Below are 23,433 nucleotides of genomic sequence, written 5' to 3' on the forward strand. Positions count from 1 at the left end.
TTGCACCTGGAGGGCCAGGGTGACGGAAGAGTAGCCAGGGACAGGCAGATGGGGAACAAGCAGCAATCCAGAGGGTGCCCGGCAACTCATCCCATCATGGGCTTGAGTCCTGGTGGGTCAGGGTAACGGAGAAAGCACAGCCCACACCACAGGCACAAGAGGCAAGAATGAGCACCTAGACCTCGGAATTCAAAGGGCCACCAGGTCCTCCAGGCCTGCACTGTCAGCATGGTCTTACAAGTTGTCATCACCTTACCCTTTAAGCTCCTTTAACCCACATGGCTCCTTTAGCAGGAAGCCAGAGGTCCAGCCTCACTGTCAGAAGAGGCAGCTTCTGACCCTGCAACTGGAGGAAGACCTGGTCTGAATTGCAAGCCCGGCAGCCCCTTCAAGGCAGCTGGGAGGAGACACCGGGTACCAAGTCGGTGGCAAGGACTCCTCACAGGGCTGCCAAGTAGAGCTGCCCAGGCTGAATTTGCATGCCTCAGCGGGGGCATTCTTTGTGTGCACTAAGACGTGAATCGCGATCACAGGAGCGATGTAACCTGGTAGTCCTGCCTGCTCAGCTGCCCCCTCTCTGGGACAGAGGCATGGGGATGAAGAGGGAGCCCCTTCCCCTCTTATGAGCCTTCCAGGGCTTCAGCACCTCACTCACCCCAAACCCCCATCTGAAGAAAGAACCACATTCCAGCACAGCACCGATAATGAGATCAGTTTATGGATTATAGTATGGGACAAACTGGGAAGGTGCCACGGCCTATACCGATGAGCTTCCCAGAAATAGACCGACAGACAGACAGGAGTGGCCCAGACAGACAGACAGAAGGACAGGGAAACAAAGCCAAATGGGTAAGAGGCCTAGGCCCAGCCTCAGCAGCTGTGTCTGGCCTCCAGATCCAGCTCTGCCCTGGGGGCCTGGGGGATGAGTAGGGCTGGCAGGGGCCTCAGTTCTTGTAGGGCCCCCTCTCCTCACTCCCTCCTACCCTCACCAGCAAGCTGGGACCTTTGGCGGGTGTTGTTTCTGGGGCTAGGGAATGGTAGGTCTGGAGTGGGGGGCAGAGGGTCAAGGCTCTTGGAGGCTCCCTGGGGAGGTGGAGGCCTGGGTAGTATGGGAATAGCAGCAGCACTGGGGGGAATCTGGTCAGGCACCAGGCGCCTGGGGTGGGGCACCGCTCAGCAGGGCCCCTATATCTAGGGCAGGCCCCCCACCCTGCCCACCACACCAACATGGTGCAATAAATAAAGTTTCAAGTAGTAAGTCAGTGTCAGGTAGGAGATCTGGGGGCTGGCGGACAGGCAGGAGCTTAAGAGAGACCCCTGTCGGCCCACCAAGTCTTCTCAGTGGGCTCCAGCTATATCAAGTCTGTCTGTGTGCACTGGAGTGGGGACCTGGCCCCTGGGTCCATGTAGGGGCTCAGCCCCTCAGACCAGTGCCAAAGCCTGCTCAGTGGGGCAGAAGCAGGGCAGCATGGTGCCTACAGCATCCACGATGGCTGCTAGGTGCTCGTCCTGTGCCTGGGGCCCACAGAGCTGCATGAAGTCTGCCAGGCGCAGCAAGTACTCAAGGTTGTGGCCAGAGAAGCCTCGGCAGGCCAGGATCTGCGTAGCGATGGCCTCCTCAGGCGCAGGGCCCAGGTAACCAGGGTTCTGCGGGGTGGCCACGTAGGCCAATGCCTTGAGTGGTTGGTCAGGGGTATCTTGAGGGTAGAAGGTGACCTCCTTGGTATCATAGCTGCCAAGCACTGCCTCCCGCACATTCAGGTACTTCAGGGCCTCATTCACCTGCTCACCTTGCACCTGGTACGCCACACCCCAAGTGCAGCCCTAGGAGAAAACATGGGCACTGGGGTCAGTCACACAGCTCCTTCTAGTCCCACCCCAGTACTGTGCTTGTAAGGGAGGTGGGCAGAGCGCTGGTGAGCCCTCTAGTAGCAATATATCAAGCCCTCATCCTCCCTTAACACGGGTTGGTAAGGTGGTCTAGCCCCAGAAAGAACAGAAATCCTACTCAGAGTATCGTGTGAGAAACAATGGCATCACCTGTAAGCTTATTAGGAATGAGTTTCAGGCCACTCTAAATCTTATTAAAATCTGTAGTTTAACAAGATCCTCAGGTGATTCTTATGAGAAGCACTTAGCTAGACCCACCCTTCCCCTCAGCCAGCGGGGCATCTAATCTAGCCTGCAGCCAAGGAACCACAAGCTCTGTCTGTCTGCACCCCTCCACGCTGGGTCTCTTTCTTGACTCTGGCACTTACCTCACGATCTTCAAGGAGGGTCACCACACGACCAGGCTGAGGAGGGAAGAGAGATTTTGAAAAAAAAACAAATTAGAAATGAGCTCTGCCATCATCGGTAGAGAAAGCTCTTAGTAACCCTTCTGTCCCAGGCCTCAGAGAGCCCCACTCATCCAGGGGGATGAAGCATAAATGTAACAGGAGTAGACACATGGCAGTGGCCCAGATTGATAATCAGAAATATTCATCAACACGGTGATCCACAGGATCAGCCTATAGCCATCACAGTGACCCACTGGGCACACAAATTTAAGCCAAAATATGTAAGCAAGGTTTACATATTTCCCCCATCGGGACGGAGTCACCGTCTGCCCAGATAGACCCTGACATTCCAGGGCACCAGCGCGGTGCCCACTATCCTGTCCCCACCCCGTCATTCACCCGGGCATGGGCAGATGCTCACCATCTTGTCGCTGCCCCGATGGAAGCTGTCTCCCTGCCAGAAGCGGCGGCTGTAGCCGCGCACGAAGCCCACACGGCTGTCGCTGTAGGCGAAGTCGGGCCTCCACACCAGGGAGCCGTACCCGAAAATCCACAACGCTTGGGGGTCGCAGTCGTCCTGGGGGTGCTGCGAGGGGGGCGGGGTGTTCTGAGCTGCAGACTCCTGCTTCATGGTGCCGGACACAGGGACTGGCCTGGGCGGCCTCCGGGGCTGGTCTCCGACGCGGGCACGGAAGGCACGGACGTACCCACCTGGCCTGGCACCGCTTGGCTGCTCCAGCTGCGCTGCCCGGTCCGAGGTCCCCTTTAAACCCTCCGGCCGGGAAGCCCCACCCACCGCGGCCAGCTGCCGCGGTTATTGGGGCGGGGCAAATTCCATTTTGGCCAATCACCTTAGGATTTTGCTGCCAGGTTGACCGCGCCGACCCCTGAATGGGTAACTGCGCGTCCTGCGCTGGGCCCAGCGCGCCTGCTGATTGGTTCGGCTCCACCTCTGTAGCAAACCTGGCAGGAGTGATGCAACGGCTGGGGAAGTTTCCCCAGCTCTGACGTGCAGCAAGGACGCCCCAGATTGCGTCAGGCGGCCGGCAGTGGGCACGGACGAGGGCACCGGTCGTCTCCCCATCAGCCCCTTTACGGCCTGGGCCCTTCAAGAACCATGGCGGGCCGGCCCCAGGAGGGTGTCTCTCAAGCAGTCCTGCCAGTGCACCTGGCCGAGTCACTGCCACCCCAGGCAGCACGGACTCTTTACCAGGTCCAGTGCAGGACACGTCCAGAAGGAGGGCTCTGGGCGGCGTAAACGCCCGTCTCTGGGGTTTCGTCCGGGAGCACGTACTCTGGAGAAGCGTCCGAGGCACCTCCGCCTTCCGCACAGATGCCTCACGCTGTTGGCGCGCGTGAGCAAATGGAGAAACTGAGTCACGGGGCTGTCAAGGTGTTCTGCGGAAGCTGAGAGACTGAGTCAGACCGGGCGGTCAGAGCTTGCGGGTCACGTGAGGGCTACGCCCCAGGCCAGGTGTGGGACTTCCTGAGCCCAAATAGGCTCCGCGAAAAGCAGGTCAGAGCGCTTGGAACTGCCGTTGTCACTTTGGCAGTGGTGTCCCGACCTGCGGAGAGAAGCCATAAAGACAGGAAAGTCAGGTCAGTCCTGCCCCAAGGCGATGGGTTTCGTTCTGCCTGGACAGGAGAGTTTTGCAACAATGGTTGGGTTAATCTTAGGCACTGAGGCTCTGGAAGTGGAGGGCAAGGAGGGCCCAATTAAGGCCCCCCAGAGGGCTGTGAGCAGCTACCGGCCTTCGCCCTTGGCTACTGGCTTCGCAACCCACAGAGGGTCCGCAGGTCGCCTGGGGTTGACCCCCTAAGCAGCAGCCAGGGGAAAGGGAAACAGAGGCAGCAGAAGGCCTCGCAGAACTGGCTCCGAGGGACTGCTGCTTAGGTCGGGACTGTTGATGAGGAATAGGGAGAGCCCTCTGGCAGGGAAAAGGGGCAGTATTGCTTCTCATTCGATCCTAATTAGATATTTAAACTAAAAATTATCTGCACACTTAAAGTAATCATTCCAAAGGTGCCTAAGATATAATCTCCAGTAGGAATGTTTCACTATGTTGTGTATAGTATGAAGCTAGATCTTTAAAAACAAGTTATACATTAATATTAGTAAAAGAAATAATATGGAATAATATACATAAACTGTTAGCAGAGCCTGTCACCAGAGGAGGACTTTCCATATTAAATGTAAATATTTATGGAAAAGTGGGTTTCTTACAAGGAGCATGAATTACTTTTCCCACTGGAAAAAATTACAGGCAAATGGTTGTTTCTGGTTATTTCTTTCTCCTTCCCTCCATTCCCCATGTTCACTCTCCCCTCTTCTCCTCTCTCTATCCTGTCTCCTTTAGTCCACCTCCTTTGCTGCTTAGGGAAAATATCCCCCCTCCATCTACCACCTTTGATAGTGGCGTGGGAGGTGAGAAACTGGTACTAACACATTGCTGAAAGTATCAGAATTGGCACAAACAACCCTTTGAAAAAGCAGCTTGGTGATACAAATCAAGAATCATAAAATGTCCCTGCCCTTTGACCCAATACTTCCGCTCCATGAAATTATTCAAAATATGGGAAAAGCCATATTCCTCAAGATTTTTCAATGCATTGTTACTTATTATAGCTAAAACAAAAGAAGAAATGCTACTTAAATATCCAAAAATAGCTAAATGTTTAAGTAAATTATCCACATGGTGGAGAAGTACACACACACATGTATACACGACTTAAAAATCCTGCAATAAATGATTAGTTACATAAATTTGATATAGACATAAAATTAAATCTGTGCAGTCATTAGAAACAATTATGTATGACTATACTTATTGACTTGGAAACCTATCTATGATGCATATATAATTAAGTGAAAAACAGATTATAAAATAACCTAAAATAACTTTTTAAACTTAAAAAGTATATATGTGTTTATTTCCCAAAAAAAAATCTAGAAGAACACATAAAAATGCTCAGTGATTATCTCTGAGTAGTAGGACTACTGAGACTTGCACTTTCTTTTTTATACCAATTCAGACTGGGAATTTTTTAAGAGAACATAAACCACTTATATTTAGGAAAAACAGTTTAAAGTAAAAATCCATTAGGAAAACAATGTAGTGAACATGCTTATGATTGCATAGTAAGACAAAAATGCAAAACAGGAACTATCACATGCACTATAATTAAAACGATTGGGATTTCCCTGGTAGCACAGTAGTTAAGAATCCGCCTGCCAATGCAGGGGACACGAGTTCGAGCCCTGGTCCGGGAAGATCCCACATGCCGTGGAGAAGCTGAGCCCATGCACCACAACTACTGAGCCTGCATTCTGGAGCCCACGAGCCACAACTGCTGAGCCTGCGTGCCGCAACTACTGAAGCCCAAGCGCCTAGAGCCTGTGCTCTGCGACGAGAGAGACCACCGCAATGAGAAGCACGCACACCACAACGAAGAGTAGCCCCCACTTGCCACAACTAGAGAAAAAGCCCTAGTGCAGCAACGAAGACCCAATGCAGCCAAAAATAAATAAATAAATTATTTTTTTAAAAAATGATTAAAACAACAAAAACAAAATTCATGAGGAAAAAGACAGGGCATCATATACTAATGAGAGATGGATTGGGGGATGGTGATTCTTTTCTCTATTTTGCAAGGCTTATGAAATGTAATTTTTAACAATAAAGAGTTACTTTTAAAGAGTAGTTAATGGTTCTTGGTGGCTCAGGGGCAGATAGCATATCAGAATCACCTGGGCAACATCTTCAAGATGCCCATTCTCTGACTTCCTCCCAACTAGACCAAAGCCCCTGGTTTAAATAACTCCTTTAGTGAGGTCATCAGTAACCAGCTCTTGCTCCAGGCAGAGTTAGGCACTCCTTCCTCTGTGCTCCCAGACCCCTTACCTCACTTCTGTCCCTCCCACTTCATGCTTATAACAGAAACATTTATCTAGTGCTTACCATGAGCTAGGCAGTTTGCTAAGTGCTTTTACATCCATTCTAATTATAAACTTCTCTGCTGCTTTGTGAGGTAAATATCATTTCACAGATGAGCAGACTGGAACAAAGGAAATTTAGGTAACCTGCCACAGTGACACAGCAGCAAGTTGTACAGCCTGGGGCCCAAGGCAGGCAGTCCAACCCCAGAGCCTCCTTGTTGATGAGCATTTGACATCCTACCTCCCACGAACTTGAGAGCTCCCAGAGAGCAGACTTCATCTTTGAAGGCCCCGGGGAACCAACACAGTCCTGGCTCATGGAAGGTTCTCTGCAAAGGTAGGTAGAAGAAGTAAAGCTCTTGGAAAAGGCCAGGGCACCCTGGGGTTCAGAGGAGGAGGAATCCTGCGAGACAAGGGCTCAACCTTGACCCTCTCAAAATAGGAATCTGCACAAAAGTTGGCCCTGAGGTCTTGGCCACCTTCCCAGGAACTTGTCTCACCTGTTCCCATTCCTTGCTTATCTTTGCCAACATCTATCTCCTTCCCTCCCAGCGGGACACTCCCAGGTAGTAAACCACCCACCTCAGCCAGTTCCTCTCCAACATCAGCAGCAACCATCCCATCTTTCCTCCTAAAATCCCCTCAGGGAGGGGCTGCAGATGTCATGCCCACAGAGGTACCAGCTCACAAGAAGTGATGAGAGAGTATCACTTCCACCTTGCAGAGTTGCACATGATTTGCACATGATGTACACATGGTGTCTTCCTTCTGTGAAACTTTCCCAAATTAATCTTTCCTATTGTCCCTTCAGATGGTCACTTCTAATCTCCTTATGATCTGTTCCTCCTCCTCATTCCAGTCACTGTAATCAACTCCTGGTGTTAGTGGGAACCACTGTCTGAAACAAGGGAAGGGTGCATTTTAGGAGCCAGGGGATCATGCGAATTTGTTAAGCTAAATGATGAAGTTGCTTCATGAAGCTGCTGATTCCAGAGGGATGAAAACCTTCTCAGACATGGGCTCTAAGCCCAGCTTGTCCAGATTTGAGCCTAGTTCCACCTTATACCATCTGGGTGACCCCAGGTACCCTGTCTCTGGTCCTCAGTTTTCTTAACTGTCAAATTGGGAATAACAGTACCTACTCTGTAGGTACTGATGAGGATTGAAGGAAATAAAACCTTAGCCAGCACCTGGCATGTGTGAGCACTCAATACATGTTGCTCCATATTATTTTTACTCCAAATTTTTCACTTTCCTTTTTATCCAGGGTATTACCATGGTCTAAGGTGATATGGTGATTTAGAGTAAGTATGTATTTGGGTTTTGTTATATCATTTTTAATAAGCAAGTAATCTAGTAGTAAATTGTGTTCCTGAGTTCTGTGATCCACTCTAGCAAATTAATCTAACCCAAAGAGAGGGTCATAGGAACCTGTGATCTACAGCCATTCAGTTAGAAGGACAGGTAACACCTGGATTTGCAACCGGCATCTGAAGTGGGGGCAGTCTTGTGGGATTGATCTGTGGGATCTGATGCTATCTCCAGGCAGACAGTGCCAGGCTTGAGTTAAATTGTAGGACACCGAGCTGGTGTTGCAGAATTGTTTGCTGTGTGGAAAACCCCCAGGTCTGGTATCAGAAATGAAGTAGTGCTGGTAGGGGATTGAGAGTGGAGGAGATGCACAGAAGAGCGTGTTTTCCTTTGCCTGACCTCTCAGTCTGACACAGCTCAGAAGAACTGAGTGGGTCAGGAAAGCAACCAGGGTATTTTTTTTTTTAGTATTAAACATTTTATTCAATTTCTTTTTTTAATATTTATTTATTTATTTTTGGCTGCATTGGGTCTTAGTCGCAGCACGCGGGGTCTTTCGTTGCAGTTGTGGCTTGAGTAGTTGGCTCAGTAGTTGCTGCATGTGGGCTCAGTTGCCCGGCAGCATGTGGAATCTGAGTTCCCGGACCAGGGATCGAACTCGCGTCCCCTGCATTGGCAGGCAGATTCTTAACCACTAGACCACCAGGGAAGTCCCCCAGGGTAAGTATTTTTGATTCAGTGGTGGAAACCTACAGCTCTCTCACCCTCCATTCTTACCATACAATTCACAGATTGTACCAGCAAATAGGATGTTAAATGAGAGTTTTTAAAAGGCAGAATAGGTGATAGTGTGCCCCGAGCACACTATTTTTTTAATTGAAGTATAGTTAATTTGCAATATTGTATTAGTTTCAGGTGTACAACAAAGTGATTCAGTTTTATTTATGTATATATATATATATATATATATATATCAGATTATTTTCCATTATAGGTTATTACAAGATACTGAATATAGTTCCTTGTGCTATACAGTAAATCCTTGTTGGTTACCTATTTTATGTATAGTAGTTTGTATCTTTTAATCCCATACTCCTAATTTCTCTTCTTTCCCCTTAGGTAACCATAAGTTTGTTTTCTATGTCTGTGAGTCTGTTTCTGTTTTGTATATAGATTCATTTATATTATTTTTTATATTCCACATATAAGTGATATCATATAATATGTCTTTCTCTATCTGACTTAGTATGATAATGTCTAGGTCCATCCATGTTGCTGCAAATGGCAATATTTCATTCTCTTTATGGCTATTATGCCATTGTGTTATATATATGTATATATCTCACATCTTCTTAAACCAGTTGTCTGTTGATGGGCACTTGGGTTGTTTCCATGTCTTAGCTATTATAAATAGAGCTGCTATGAACATTGGAGTGCATGTATCCTTTCAAATTACAGTTTTCGTTTTGTCCAGATATATGCCCAGGAGTGGGATTGCTGGATCATATGGTAGCTCTATTTTTAGTTTTTTAAGGAACTTCCACACTGTTTTCCATAGTGGCTGCACCAATCTACATTGCCACCCACAGTGTAGGAGGGTTTCCTTTGCTCCACACCCTCTCCAGCATTTATTTGTAGACTTTTTGATGATGGCCATTCTGACCAGTGTGAGGTGATACCTCATTGTGGTTTTGATTTGCATTTCTCTAATAATTAGTGATGTTGAGCATCTTTTCATGTGCTTGTTGGCCATCTGTATATCTTCTTTGGAAAAATGTCTATTTAGGTCTTCTGCCCATTTATTGTTTGGGTCATTTGGTTTCTTGATATTGTGTTATATGAGCTGTTTGTATATTTTGGATATTAACCCTTTGTCAGTTGCACTATTTGCAAATTCTCCCCTTCTATAGGTTGTCTTTTTGTTTTGTTGATGGTTTCCCTTGCTGTGCAACAGCTTTCTATAAATTTTTTTTTTTTGGCTGTGTTGGGTCTTCGTTGCTGTGCACAGGCTTTCCCTAGTTGCGGTGAGCAGGGGTTACTCTTCGTTGCAGTGCGTGGGCTTCTCATTGTGGTGGCTTCTCTTGTTGTGGAGCACGGGCTCTAGGCTCATCGGCTTCAGTAGTTGTGGCATGCAGGCTTCAGTAGTTGTGGTTCATGGACTCTAGAGCACAGGCTCAGTAGTTGTGGAGCACGGGCTGAGTTGCTCCATGGTATGTGGGATATTCCCAGACCAGGAATCGAACCCATGTCCCCTGCACTGGCAGGCAGATTCTTAACCACTACGCCACCAGGGAAGTCCCTGCAAAAGCTTTTAAGTTTGATTAGGTTCCATTTGTTTATGTTGCTTTTATTTCTTTTGCCTTTGGAAACTTGATCTAAGAAAATATTGCTATCATTTATGTCTGAGAATGTTTTGTCTATGTTCTCTTCTAGCTTTATGATGTCATGTTTTATATTTAGGCCTTTAAACCATTTTGAGTTTATTTTTGTATATGCTGTGAAGGAGTATTCTAATTTCATTGATTTTTTAAAATTTTATTTATTTATTTATTTGGCTGCATCAGGTCTTAATTGTGGGATCTTCATTGCGGCACACGGGCTTCTCTCTAGTCGTGGCACGCAGACTCCAGAGCACATGGGCTCAGTAGTTGCGGCATGCGGGCTCTCTAGTCATGGCACATGGGCTCTAGAGCATGCAGGCTTGGTTGCTCCATGGCATGTGGGATCTTAGTTCCCCAACCAGAGATTGAACCTGCATCCCCTGCATTGGAAGACGGATACTTAACCAATGGACCCCCAGGGAAGTCCCTAATTTCATTGATTTATATGTGGTTGTCCAGCCTTCCCAACACCACTCATTGAAGAGACTGTCTTTTCTCCAGTGTATATTCTTGCCTCCTTTGTCATACATTAATTGACCGTAGGTGTGTGGGTTTATTTCTGGGCCCTCTTTTCTGTTCCACTGATCTACATGTCTGTTTTTGTGCCAAAACAATGCTGTTTTTTTTTTGTTTTTTTTTTTTTGCGGTACACGGGCCTCTCACTGTTGTGGCCTCTCCCGTTGCGGAGCACAGGCTCCGGACGCGCAGGCTCAGCGGCCATGGCTCACGGGCCCAGCCCCTCCGCGGCATGTGGGATCTTCCCAGACCGGGGCACGAACCCGTGTCCCCTGCATCGGCAGGTGGACTCTCAACCACTGAGCCACCAGGGAAGCCCAACCATGCTGTTTTGATTACTGTAGCTTTGTAGTATTGTTTGAAGTCTGGGAGGGTTATGCCTCCAGCTTTGTTCTTTTTTCCTCAGGATTGCTTTGGCAATTCTGGGTCTTTTGTGATTCCATATAAATTTTAGGATTACTTGTTCTAGTTCTGTGAAAAATGTTACTTTGATAGGGATCGCATTAAATCTGTAGATTGCTTTGGGTAGTATGGCCATTTTAACAATATTAATTCTTCCAATCCAAGAGCACAGGATATCTTTCCATTTCTTTGAATCATCTTCAATTTCCTTTACCAATGTTTTATAGTTTTCAGCATATAGGTCTTTCACCTCCTTAGTTAAGTTTATTCCTAGGTTTTTTTTTTAAGTACCTTATATTTATTTATTTATGGCTATGTTGGGTCTTCGTTGTTGCGCGCAGGCTTTCTCTAGTTGTGGCGAGCAGGGGCTACTCTTTGTTGCAGTGCGTGAACTTCTCACTGCGATGGCTTCTCTTGCTGCGGAGCACGGGCTGTAGGTGCATGGGCTTCAGTAGTAGTGGCACACGGGCTATAGGTCACAGGCTCAGTTAGTTGTGGCGCACGGGCTTAGTTCTGTGGCATGTGGGATCTTCCCAGACCAGGGCTCGAACCTGTATCCCCTGCGTTGGCAGGCAGATTCTTAACCACTGCACCACCAGGGAAATTCAATTCCTAGGTATTTTTTTGACACAATTTTAAAGAGGATTTTTTTTTTAACTTTCCCTTTCTGATATTTCATTGTTAGTGTAAAGAAATCCGAGCACACTATTAGTAGAAGAGTTGCTTGATCAAAGAGAGGGATTTTCTTTGTATGCTTGGGGGGATTGCTAAAATAAACAAACAAATAAATAAAACAATCCCCATCTATGAGGAGTTATATCTCCTGCAAACCACTGAGAAATAAATGTATCCTCAGGTCCTTGGCCCATGTGCAAAAGGGACATAGGTCTCACCAATGCTCTGGCAAAAGTATGGGAAGGAGTAGCTGAATGCCTTGATACAGTCCACCTCAGAAAAGGGAGAGAAGAGAAGACAGCTGCTCTGCTGGTTATGCCAACTGAATCCAGAGCCAAGCAGGGGAAGACTACTTGGTCCCCTGCCCACAAAAGCAGGGGCTGTAAGGGTTCACTCACGTCCTGGCAGAGGGGTGCATGGGATAGTGGGAAAATCTGGCTCCTTGCCCATTTCTAGTTGCCGAGGAGGGAGGAAGACACAGCTGATAGGGTGCCCTGACCTCAGGCCTGGTCCTGGAAGGCGAGGGGCCAGGGCTCCAACAGAGCATTGTGATGGTGGGGCCCCTCTCCCAATTCCAGGGAGAAAGAAAGGCGTAGTCTGTGGGGGCAGGAAGTGGCTGGCTCAGGGCTGAGAACTGCAGTGGGGGGCACTTCAGTGGAGTGACAGGGCTGCACAGAGGGGAGACCCATGGAGTCAAAGTCGAACATCAGACCCCACAGAAATGCTGGAGTGTGGTAGGACCTGGCTTTAGAAGAGAACCTAGAAAAACAGCCCATGTGGAGAAGTATGACTGCACAAAATGGGCCTGACTGTGGAGGCAGACTCTGAGAGCCAAGGAGGTAAAGCCCCTTAAATGACAGCAACTAGGACACCACCCCCGGGGGCCTACTGCAAATGGGCAGATCCCAGAACCTTTTGGATCTCTTTTATCAGAGAGTTAGAAGAGGACGCCCCGAGTGAAGGGAGTCACTGGTGGAGGTGAAACTGAACAGTCCAGGCATAGTAGGACGGGCCTGGCCCAGACATCTGCCCCTGTGGGAAAGGGAAAACAATCCTCCGACAGGTGCAGGGGCACGCACCTGTCTGCCTACCCCCAGGGCCTTCTTTGCCTCCAACCTGAGTCAGGAGGAGGGATCACTGGAGATAGACAGCTGGCCATGCCTGGCAGGGCTTTGGCTCTGCCCTGCAGGGGGTGCCATGACACAGGACAGCCTTGGGCCTGGAGCCGACCTGTTGCTAAATCCAGACTCCTGAGATGCTAGTTACCCTGTGTCTGACTGTAGCCGCAGCTGGCTGTTTTTGGACCCTGCATCATGGCCTGAGAGGGTCTTTGGGGATGAAGGGAACGTGCTGAGCCCACTAGGGCCAAAAGCCACTTGTGGCAGATCTCCAAGGGGATGGGGACTCTTGAGGACTTGGGGTCCTGCTGTCACTTCCCACAGCCTGGGTCTCCCTTCCACTACTCCCCACATCAGAGGAGGTTGACCTAGACAAGTGGTGCTCCTTAAAGACAGGGACACAAAGAGAAGAAAGGGTGGAGGCAAGCCGGCATCTCAGCTGCCTTCATGGTCCTAGGGCTACTGCTGGGACTATCCGGCCAGACTCCAAGCTCCTCTCTAGCCCACCCCCATCTTGTGAGCTGGACTGTGAAAGCTCCCGAAAGTGGTTTGCTGGCATAAATATAAGGATTAAACAACCTGTGGGGGGGACTCGTTGCTCACAAACTGTTTTTCATACACTAACTCATTTCAACCTCATAGTAATATGCAAGAAGTATTATGATCCTCTGAGAGGTTAAAGATAATTAACTAGACGGCCAGCTTCCTTGGGCAGAGACCATGTTTCATCGCCAATGCCTAACATAATAAAAGGTGCTCAATCAGTGCGAAAAGAATGGAGAAATGGATGGACTTGTCCCAGGTCACCTAGCAATGAGAGGTGGTGCTGGAAGGGAGCTTCAGCCTCCCAACTCAAACCCGGTTCCCTTCCATTCAAGGTGAGGGCTGGGATGAGAGGGCGCAGAGGACCGCGATGTGGGGAGGGCGCTGGCTGCACCGACAGCCCGGAGTTTGGTAATGGGGCGCTTCTCTGGACATCCTCTAACATATTTAGGGGAAAGCATCGCTCTGAGCTTTCTCCAGTATACTCCCTCTGCTTAGGGGCCCGGGGGCCGGAGAGAGCTCTGCGCGACAAAGTCTATCACTGAACTCGCATCCGGCTGCTCCCTCTCCGAATCGTCCCGGTGGCCCCCAGGGCCAAGAAGGGCTGACCCCGTGCCTTGCGGGGTGACGGCGGCTCCGGTCCGGGAGCAGCCCCGCGGCCGCGCAGCGCCCCCTGGTGCTGGGCAACGGGGCCCGGGCGGTCCCGCCCGCTGTCCCGCCAGCTACGCCGGCTTCCCGCGACAGCGGCCCGGCGCGGGCTCCCAGGCCGGGGGTGGGATTCGGGGCTGCAGGAGGAGGAGCCGAGCGGGCGCGGAGCCTCCGAGAAACTCGCGGCCTTCGGCGGCTTCCCGGCCCGGGAAGTGAGCCGGGGTCGGGAGGCCGCAAACAGGAAGTCGGGCTGTAACAAAGAGCTCGGCGGGGGGGGTGGGGGCGGGGAGCCGCGGGACCTCCGGGGCGACGGCAGGTGGAGGGCTGACCCGGGCCAGCGCGTCGCACTTGCCTCTTCCGCCGCCGCTGGGGGTTCCAGGCCCGCCGGGATCCGGCCGTGCCGTGCGCCCTGGGCGCGAGGGAGGGCGCGGCCGCCTGAGGGAGGCCGCTGGGACCTCCCAGGCGCATCCTCTCCCCGGGAAGGGACACTCAAAGTTCCCTGAGTGAATCACTTCCATCCCTTCCCGGAATGCGGCGGGCCACGTGGGGTGGAGGGCTGGGTTGCCAAACTGCGGACCCGCGGGGAGAGGCGGGGAAAGCGTCAAGGAGGGGAGAGCCCTGTGGGTCCCCGTGAGAGGTGGAGCGTCCGCGCGACCTGAGTTTAGTGACCTAGTGGCCTTATCTAGCCCGGGATGGGGGGAGGTAGGAACCACTGTCCTTTTTCTTCTATCCCCTGACCAGTCTGGCCCTGAGTCAGGAGAGGGACCGCTAGCTGAGCCAGCAGCATAAAGGCATTCTTCACAGCCTCTCCCTGCCTGACGCCCCACAGTGATATCCAGGTGGTTACCAGCCAGTGGGCTCTGGAAATGCAGCTGTCCTCAGAGCTGGCGGTCACCGTGGGGTCAGACTTGTCCTTTAGACAGGACACTGCTTCCAGGCTAAGGAACTGCTATGCTCTGAATTGTCTTATGAAATACCAGTGCAGATTAAACATGGGTATTTGCTAAGCCAGGGAGAGCACTTCACAGTGAGTCTAGAGCTATCATCTGGCCTTGTTTCTGCCAAGCCTAGGACCTCTCCTGTACACCTGCACACTCCATCAGGAAAGTCTTGGGTACCTTACCTATGAGAAGGGGCTGGACCCTCAGGGAGTGACCTGGAAATCCTGGAGAGAGAAGGGCTTCCACTGTGGCCTGTTCACACCCCAAGTGCCTGGCGCAGCTTTTGCATGTCACTAGAGGTGGAACCTGGCACAAGCTACAGGTTGGAGCTGCCCAGACCAAGTCCATGAAGGGATCCCCTCTTTTCCCAGAAAGCTGGCGTGGTATCAGAGCCGGTGAGTGGGTTTAGCCAGCCAGCTCCCCTCCAGAGCTCTCTTCTCTGAGGAGCTGGTAGCCTGTGTAGCCCAGCACAGCCTGGTGGTGTGGACGTGCAGGCCCGCGGGTGTCCTACCTGTCCCCTACATGGGAGCCTCGTCATCTCGCCTTCGTGTCCCAGCCCAGTTTCCCCCGCCCCCCAGGGCCCGGGAGCTGCTTTCCTGTTTCATTTTGGGCAGGAAGAGTGAGGTCGTGTTGTTCTTCCCCCTGCTGCCGGCTCAGGCTGTGGGAACGGTTCCCTGAATGCTTTCCTGTTTGATACCCAGTGTGTGCAGTGAGGGGAACAGGGAGCAATGGGTGAGGCGTGGAACGTGTGCACTTGGGTGAGTGTGGACGAGCCTAGGCCTCTTGCTCCCTTGTCTCTGGCATAAGCACCCAGATTAGGGGCGGGCATGCTCTATGTGTCAGGGAGAAAGGAAAAGGGAGGCAAGTAGTGCTGCATATACTTGGACTCCACTGGGGGCATCTGCTGGGTCTGTTTTGCTTTACTGGATGGGCTGAGAGCTGGGAGCATCTGCTCAGCTTTCTGTCGATGGCTCATTCTTTCATCACTTGCTCTCCATGGAGTATTTTTGTGGCTGTAGAGAGAAGACTGTGGCACCCTAGGGACCATCTTACGCCTTAGAGGAAGCTAGCCATGAAGTAGAGACTGGAAACTCTCTCAGTAGTGCCTCAGCCAGAGAAACCCGGGCTCAGGGAAGCCTCCCTCTTCTTCCTCCTCCCCTCTCTACAGTCTTCAATCATCTCTAGCAGCTCCAGGCAGACCAGGCGCCCAGAGCCAGCTCTCTTGCCCAGCTGCAAGGACAGACCCGAGGCAGATCCCCCGGCACAAAGACCAGTGCCCTGCCGGGGCTTAAAAATGAGCAGGGTGCCAGTCCATCTAAAACCCTGCAATAGCAGGAGGAAGAACCCAGATGTCATCATGGTCAGAGACCCTGCTCTCTGACAAGAGAATCCTTTTGAAAAGAGGAAAACAGGCAGGTTTGTCTCCTTCCCCCAAATTCCTGTATCCCCCAGGCTGACTAGGGTGTCCGTAAGCTTTTTCAAACTTGAAGGGAGAAAAGCGGGATAGATTCAGGTTAAGGGGGCATAACCCCCAAGGAATGGTGGGAGAATGAGGGGGAAGGGGGGCTGCAGCCAACCTCAAGCCATAAGACAGAGGAGGCTGGCCCAGGCTGGGGACTAAATGGGTGAGGCCAGGTTCCCCAAGAACTAGAAGAGGACAAGGGCCTAGAGCACAGTAGGCCAAGTCCAAGTGCTCCCAGGTGCCAGGGGTGTGGGGGGCAGCCGGCAGCAATATGAAAAGGGGAGTCAGAAGGATTCCCACTCTGCCATCACAAAGACAGGACCCAAGAAGTACTAAACTCCTGTACACATCTGTTCCATATTATAAATACACATTATATACAAAATAATGTTATAAAATGTAGAAAGGTCAGTGCTTCTGATTCTTAAATTATCGAAATACTAGACTCCAAAATAAACTACAAAAAAAAAAAAACAAACAAAATAAAAACTCATATTATTGATTTCTGAAGATCGGCTTCAAGGGTAGTCTGGGGGCAGTAGTGGGTGTGGGCAGAGCCCAGGCTCGAGGCCTTAGGAATGGGCTTGAGGGACGAAAGGTCCTAGGTGGCGACAGCACCCAATTTCTCCCTCACTGGAATTTCCATCATCACTGCCCTGAGCTCCCCAGTTAGGCCTGTTGCCTCTGGCTGGGAAGAGGGGCAGGCCCTCCACCTATCTGCTCACAGGAGCCCAAGGCACCCAGGGCCAGAGGCTGTGGAAGCCAGGTAAGGCTTACCAGTATCCTTCCCCAGAGAGCCTGGGCCAGGGAGAGGCAGGGATGGTGTTAGGAGCGAGGCCCACGTGCAGCGGCTGGAGGCACGGGCAGAAAATGCTTCTCCCGCTCCTCTCAGGGCGCTCACCTCACCTGCAGGGACACTCCTGCCAAGAGCTGAACCAGATGGTTTCCTGGCCCACAGACGGCCCTGCCCTTACTGGCCTCCTCCCTCCTCTCTGATTTGGACCCAGCTGTCGCCATGGAGCCTGGGCCAAGGCACTTTTGGAAACACAGATGCCAGTGGAGGCCACAGCAGCTCCGGGCCCCACGGGGCCACTGCCACTCTCTCTGGAAAATAGGCCAGAGCCCCAAAGGAGCCCTCTGAAGGCCACTGCTGGCAGGACGGGTCCAAGTGGCACCTCTCCTCTCCTCTGTTCCCCTGGCTGGCGTGGCTGCCAATCTGATGCCAGACAGACACCCAAAGATGTGGAAGGGTACTGCATCTCTTGGCAAGTTCACAGTCTGTCCAGTTCACGCCATTCCCTCTTCCTCCTGAGAGCAGCACGTTGCATATTAAAAAATGTCCCATCCAGGATGCAATGTAAACAATGCAGAAGGAAGGTCCAGCTGCTGGGGCAAAGCTGGGATGTCCTGGGGAGGCTCCTGCTTTATACCTGGGGAGCATGTGGAGAGCACGAAAGTGGGTTACCCTGGGGTACAAGCACTCCCTCCATGGCTGCCCTGGGACTCCCTGAGAGAAGCCAGTGAGGCAGGTGGGGTGAAGAGGAGGTGGGAAAGCCCTCCCAGTCTTCTGCCCCAACACATACACATGCCTGGAAGACAGTGCTCATGAGGTGGGCCAGTGAAGGAAGCCAGTGAGCAGGGGCAGGAGGGGCACAAGGCAACCACCCTCACCCACCAGCAGCTGGGAAGCAGCGCCTGGGAGCTGGCCAGGTGCCATGGCCGCCCAGCCCAGCACTAACACAGCAGGAAGAGACGGGGCTGGCTCACCACCACGGCTCCTGTTTCACACCCTCTGTGGCAACGAGGCCAGCAGGGATCCGAGAGCCACTGAACCCAGCCTGCCAAGGAGGGGTTCCGACCCACCCTTCAGGAGCGGCCCCTAAGGTCAAGAGTAACTGGACCACTTTCTCACCCCCTAAAGGCAGGAGGGAACATGCTAGAAGGGAAGGACAGCCTAGCACTCACCTCTGTGGCAATGACACATTCGTTCCTCTCTTCTGATATCAAACACACAGACTGGTACATGGAGTCCCTGGGGGAGCATATCGCTGATATCCGACACTCTGGCCTTTCACTGAGGGAACACAAGACAGGCCGGTGAGGGAGAGATGAAGAGAGGGCTGGAGGGAGGTGGGGCGCTAACCTGGACCCTGGAGAGCCAAAGGGAACTGGCAGAGGTGACTCTGGGAGAAGACACGGGGACTAGGGATGCCCAGTGCTAGCCTGGCGGGCAGTTAGCTACAGGCCTTAAGAGAGCCACAGGACCCCAACCTTCCCAGAGGGTCTCAGGCCTGGAAAAGGCCAGTTTGCCACCGGAGGCAAGCCATGCCGTGGGAAGATGGGGGTCACAAGTGACACAGTGTGGACACTTGACATTTGTGAATGAATGAATGAGTGAATGGGAAGGAGGGACAAAGGGAGCCTGGCAGAAATCTTATCGGAGCATCCTCCTATCAGCAGCAAGAGCCCCTGTTGGCTTAAGAGCAGTCAAGGGCCTGGTGCTAGCCTCCCACCTGTCCTGGGGGAGCCCAGGCAGTACCGTGAGGGGGTCCCTGGTGAGCCCTGGGCCTCTGGGTGCCGCTCACCTGTGTATCCGCAGTGGCGCCTTCTCCCCTAAGCTCTTGTCGCTGTGGGGATACTTCCCGGGCAGGATCCCCCGCCCCAGGGGTCCTGGGGCCAGATTATAGTCCAATGTGTGGTTCTGTTGTTTGCCACAGTTGGACTTGTCCAGGCCACAGTCCACTTCCAGCTCCTTCTTCTGGTTTGTGTTCTTGAGCTGGGCGGCGGGGATCAGGTTGTCCTTCTGGAAGTCCGACAGGTTGTTCATGGCCTCCCTGCTGCCGTCGTCGGGCCGCCTGAGCCGCAGCTGCCGCACCGCCACTGCCACCATGCACAGTAGCACCAGCAGCACCACCAGTCCCACGCCCAGGGAGACAGCCACCCAGGGGAAGCTGGGGGGCATGCTCATGGGGAACTCGCAGCGGCTGCCCACAAAGCCGTAGGGGCAGTTGCAGACGAAGTTGTCCGGGGGGAGGCCGGCGTAGCAGGTGGCCCCGTTGAAGCAGGGTCCCGAGGCACAGGCGTCGGTGGGCATCCGCACCTCGCAGCGCCGGCCAGAGAAGCCAGCAGGGCAGGTGCACGCGAACCCGTTCTCCAGGTTGCGGCAAGTGCCGCCGTGGACACAAGGGCTGCGAGCACAGTCGCTGATGTGGATTTCACAGTGGGCACCTGTGAATCCAGGACGGCAGCGGCACATGCGGTTTGGACCTCGGTTCAGGCACTGGCCCCCTGTGGGTACACATGGGCCACAAGTCAATAACCTCCTTGGACCCCACCCCCGCCCCCACCCCACCCCCGGTGCAGAGGGTGCCCCATCCCGGGAACCAAGGTCATCCAGGAACTCGGCCAGCATTCACAGATCCCATTACAAAGAGCTCTGCACAAAGAGTCAGGAGACCTGCAGTTGACGGTGAGCCTGGTCCTCTACGCCTCAGTGGGCTCGTGTATAAGAACTACCAGCATCTTACAGAGCTTTACAGTAGAATCGAACAGGTATGCTTGGGTTTGAATCTCAGCTGTCTCTCTCTAGCTGCGGATTTGGCACCCGTTGCTTTATTTTATTTCTAAGCCTCATTTCCTCAGTTGTTAAATTGGAGTAGAATGCTGTCTCCTCTACAGGAGATCTCTGAAGGTTAGGTAAGGTGATGCATGAAGGCAGGAGCACATGCCTGGTGTACAGTAAATGCTCAGATAGATCTATTATTGTTTCATTTAATCTTCACAACATGAAAGACAGAGGACGGGTTCTATATTTTCCCATTCAGTGATGAAGAAACTGGCTCCAGGGAGTTAACTAAGTGATTAGCCAGAGAGCAGATTCCATCTCAGCCCTTCCAATCCCTCTGCAGCTCCTAAGGCTTCTCTCCTGCACGGTGCTGCCTGCCTGCCTCACAGAGGGTCACCAGAAGGCCAAGGAGACAAAGATAACCAACATGCTTGGTGCCCCCCAAAATGCTGAACATTCCAGGCGCCTTATGCTGTGCCAGGCTCACTGTAGCCGTGGGGAGAGGTGAGGCCTCCAGGAGCAGGGCCCTCACCGTACTAGCCTCTTTCAAGGAGGGACACGAGGCCTCCAAGGTCCCTCTCTCTAGCCCAGGACTTCCTGGGGACGGTCAGAGGCTGCCCCAGCCAGGTCAGGACATGGGAATAGGAATGGAAGCCAGGCAGGGTGCATACTGCTCCATCTCCAAAGGCCTGCACCCACTGCTAACCTGCTCCTCTTCCAAAGCCACCCAGATGATCAAGCAAGCTCTTCACCATCCGGAGCAGATGGGGATCCGTCTCAGCCTGCCCAGAGTGACAGACAAGGCCTCTCCCCTCTCTTGACCCTCCCTCACCAGAAAGTTCTCTTGGCCCCAGGGCCAGTCCACCAGGTTAGCAAGGCAACAGGACGCACCATTGGCACACGGATTGCTGGTACACCTGTCCACTTTCTTCTCGCAGTTGGAGCCAGTGAAGTTGGGGGGACATTCACAGGCATAGCTGGTCCCCTGGTTGCGCTCCCGACAGGAGCCCCCATTGAAGCAGGGAGAGTCGGCACAACTCAAGGTGCTGTGTTCGCAGTGCAGGCCATAGTAGCCCGGGGGACACAGGCAGCGGTAGCTGTCCTCCTGGTCCTGGAAAGAGAGCAGAAAGGGGCCAAAGTCAGACCCTTGGGGGCAGGGATTCCTGGCGGGGGGCTAGGCCCCACCTGCCCACAATGCCTGCCCACGGGTGCACATCCACTGGCCGCCTGGGGAGGGGATGCCTGGGCGTCGCCTGGCCAGAACTCTGCCTTCCTGCGTTGGCCTAGGCCTCACCTTACAGCTGCCTCCATTGCGACAGGGGTTGCTGTCACACTCGCTGAGCTCCAGCTCACAGTCCACGCCAGTGTAGCCTGGGCGACAGGTGCAGGTATAGCTCCGCTGCCCACTGTTGGAGCACGTCGCCCCATTCTTGCACGGGGAATGATGGGTGCAGTAGTTGAGATCTGCGGAGACAGGAACCGACCGGCTGAGCAGAGCCAAAGAGTGGTCCCAACCTCCAGGCTCCTGGGGGTGCAAGTTCACTGTCCATGTTTGGCCCAGAGGGTTCAACTCAAAGTCTTCTGGGCCCAAATACCCTTCCTCTTCCCCCAGTGAAATCGGGTATATTGAAGCACCTAGAACCACATCTGAGGCGTACCATCAATCAAAGTTGAAAAAACACAGTTGGACACAGTTAACTGCCCAAAGGTAAGCTCACAAGCACTGTACCCAGGGGAGAATAAAGGTAAAAAGAGGAGGCACAGCAAGACCACATGTTGAGGAGGAAGTCAGAAAAGGCCTCGTGGAGGAGGGGCAGCTGAGGTAAGCCTGGAAACGGGCTACAATTTTAACAGGTGGAAAGAGTAGAGGGGAGGCGAGAGCCACGATAAGTGGTTGCCAGGCGTTTTTTAAAGCGAAATGCGTTACGAGGGTGTTTTGAAATATAAGTATTTGTTTTCTTATTTGGGAAGGACAGGGAGGGAAAACCAGACAGAGCAAATACAGGGACTGTAAGGGCTCTGTTTGAATAAGATGAGTATATGACTGTGTCACCTGGGAGCAAATGTGGGGAGAGGAAAGAGAAAGGGCAGGAACCAGGTGTGTGTGTGTGTGTGTGTGTGTGTGTGTGTGTTTGGGGGGATTGCAGTGGGGTAGAAAGTGACACACACACACACATACGAAGAATACAGGGGCTGAATTCCAAGCCCCTTGTTGCCAGCAAGTCAGGGCCCAGGCAAGTCCTTTCTATCCTGGCAAGCGTCCTGCCCACCCTACCCAGGCCTGTGCTGGTGTCTCCATGGCAGCAGCCACCCCATTTGACCCTGAAAATGGGAGGCACGTGCTGCAGCTGGCTATGAGGATGAAGGAAAAAAGGCCCCCTCCCCCATCATTGGGGCTGGCAGACCCCAGTGCAGCCAGAAGAGTGACCAGCGCCCTGAACACCAGGAAGACAGTGTGGGCTTGGGCAGCTGCCTGGCAAGTGCTACTGGGGGAAACAAGGGAGGCCGTTTCTGCCCCACCGAGAAGGCGGTTAGATGTCACTCCGCCCAGAGGCCCAGCTCACCCACAGCCTCAGGGCAGCCAGTGGGCACACCCCACCAGACAGCTGTTTAGGGGAGAGCTGCTCAAACAGCTCTGGTAGGTAAGCAAACACTTAGGGGGTTAATAGGTAACTACAAGGTAGAAAGAGGAACTGAGCCCGGCATCCCTCTCTCTGGCCTTGCTGGAATTTATGAGTGCAACCTTCAGGCTGCCAACTTGTTACCCTCCTGGCTTCTCCAGCCACCCTTCCTCCCCAGCACCTAAGGAAGAAGGACCCACCATCTCGTTCTAAGCCAGTTGTTAAGATCCTTACAGTCCCAAGCTCCTTGAAGGATAATGGGAAAGCTGACTCAGCAGTCATCGAGTAGGAAGGGTCCAGGTGACAACTCTGGTTCCCATGCCCTGCCCAGCTCTCCGTCCCCTCTCTTTGCCCTGACTCACCTTGGTCACAGAATAGGCCTCCCCACCCCTCATCACAAGTGCATTGCCAGGGGGTGCTGCAGGTGCCATGGCGACAGCCGTTGTGGGGGATGCATTCGTTGCACAGGCGGCCCTGCCAGCCTGGGCGGCAGCTGTAGAACAAAAGAGAAGCTGAGGGTGAGGTGAGGGCCTGGACAGGGGACGGCTCCCCCCGTCACCGCTTCCTGTCCACTACTCACATGCACTCTGCTGGCTTGCTGCAGTAGCCATTCTGTTCATGACAGCCCGAAAGACAGACAGCTGAGGAGAGAAAGCGGCACTGGGTGAGGGTGGGATGACAATGACTCTGAAGTCCCACTCTCCCTCTCCTGGCCCTGGGGGTGCCCCCCAGCTCTCCTGGGCTCACTTCCCACTCCTGGCTTCCCAGAGGAGCCATGGATGTCTTAAAGAGAAATGATGGCACAGGGAAGGAGAATCCAGGCTGGATGGAATGCAATTCTGGGGTCTTTGTGGGCTTTAGCACCATGGGGAGGAGCACTGAGAAGAGGGAGGGCAGAGTCCAAGCCCATCCTAAGCATCCCCAGCTGTTACTGAGGCCCAGTTAGTGGACAGCCCAGACCCGCTCTCCAAGGGAGGCAGGCTGCAGCCGAAAAGATGCCACTGTGTTTGTTCCGGGGACCCCCCTCCAGGCAG

At 52.7% G+C, this 23,433-nt stretch overlaps 2 protein-coding genes across 2 annotated transcripts in view; both read right to left on the reverse strand.

Moving 5' to 3' along the window:
• Positions 1 to 697: 697 nt before the first annotated feature.
• CHAC1 (ChaC glutathione specific gamma-glutamylcyclotransferase 1) lies at positions 698 to 3,077 on the reverse strand. Its single transcript, XM_022587430.3, has 3 exons — positions 2,701 to 3,077; positions 2,259 to 2,294; positions 698 to 1,824 (listed from the first exon to the last, which is right to left on the reverse strand). Exons 1-3 carry the CDS (start codon positions 2,908 to 2,910, stop codon positions 1,423 to 1,425), a joined length of 648 nt encoding a protein of 215 aa, XP_022443138.1. The 5' UTR covers positions 2,911 to 3,077; the 3' UTR covers positions 698 to 1,422.
• DLL4 (delta like canonical Notch ligand 4) overlaps positions 3,008 to 23,433 on the reverse strand; it is a 40,837-nt gene continuing 20,411 nt past the window's right edge. Inside the window, exons 6-12 of the mRNA XM_089907339.1 lie at positions 22,980 to 23,040; positions 22,762 to 22,892; positions 21,073 to 21,242; positions 20,670 to 20,889; positions 18,799 to 19,501; positions 18,179 to 18,287; positions 3,008 to 3,844 (exon numbers count right to left, since the gene is read on the reverse strand). Of these exons, the coding sequence (XP_089763465.1) occupies positions 3,821 to 3,844; positions 18,179 to 18,287; positions 18,799 to 19,501; positions 20,670 to 20,889; positions 21,073 to 21,242; positions 22,762 to 22,892; positions 22,980 to 23,040 (1,418 nt within the window). The 3' untranslated portion in view covers positions 3,008 to 3,820. The remainder of the gene's footprint in view (positions 3,845 to 18,178; positions 18,288 to 18,798; positions 19,502 to 20,669; positions 20,890 to 21,072; positions 21,243 to 22,761; positions 22,893 to 22,979; positions 23,041 to 23,433) is intronic.

Source organism: Delphinapterus leucas, chromosome 2 (assembly GCF_059928025.1).
Source record: "Delphinapterus leucas isolate spDelLeu-1000000601 "Yukka" chromosome 2, BTC_Dleu_Yukka2, whole genome shotgun sequence".
Taxonomy (NCBI): Eukaryota; Metazoa; Chordata; class Mammalia; order Artiodactyla; family Monodontidae; genus Delphinapterus; species Delphinapterus leucas.

What these genes read in the sequence shown, in the direction of transcription:
- CHAC1 (XM_022587430.3), bottom strand. Translation starts at nt 2,910, where the DNA reads ATGAAGCAGGAGTCTGCAGCTCAGAACACCCCGCCCCCCTCGCAGCAC. An exon ending in ATCGGGGCAGCGACAAGATG is followed by an intron (nt 2,295 to 2,700) that starts GTGAGCATCTGC and finishes TTCCCTCCTCAG; the next exon opens with CCTGGTCGTGTGGTGACCCT. An exon ending in CCCTCCTTGAAGATCGTGAG is followed by an intron (nt 1,825 to 2,258) that starts GTAAGTGCCAGA and finishes GTTTTCTCCTAG; the next exon opens with GGCTGCACTTGGGGTGTGGC.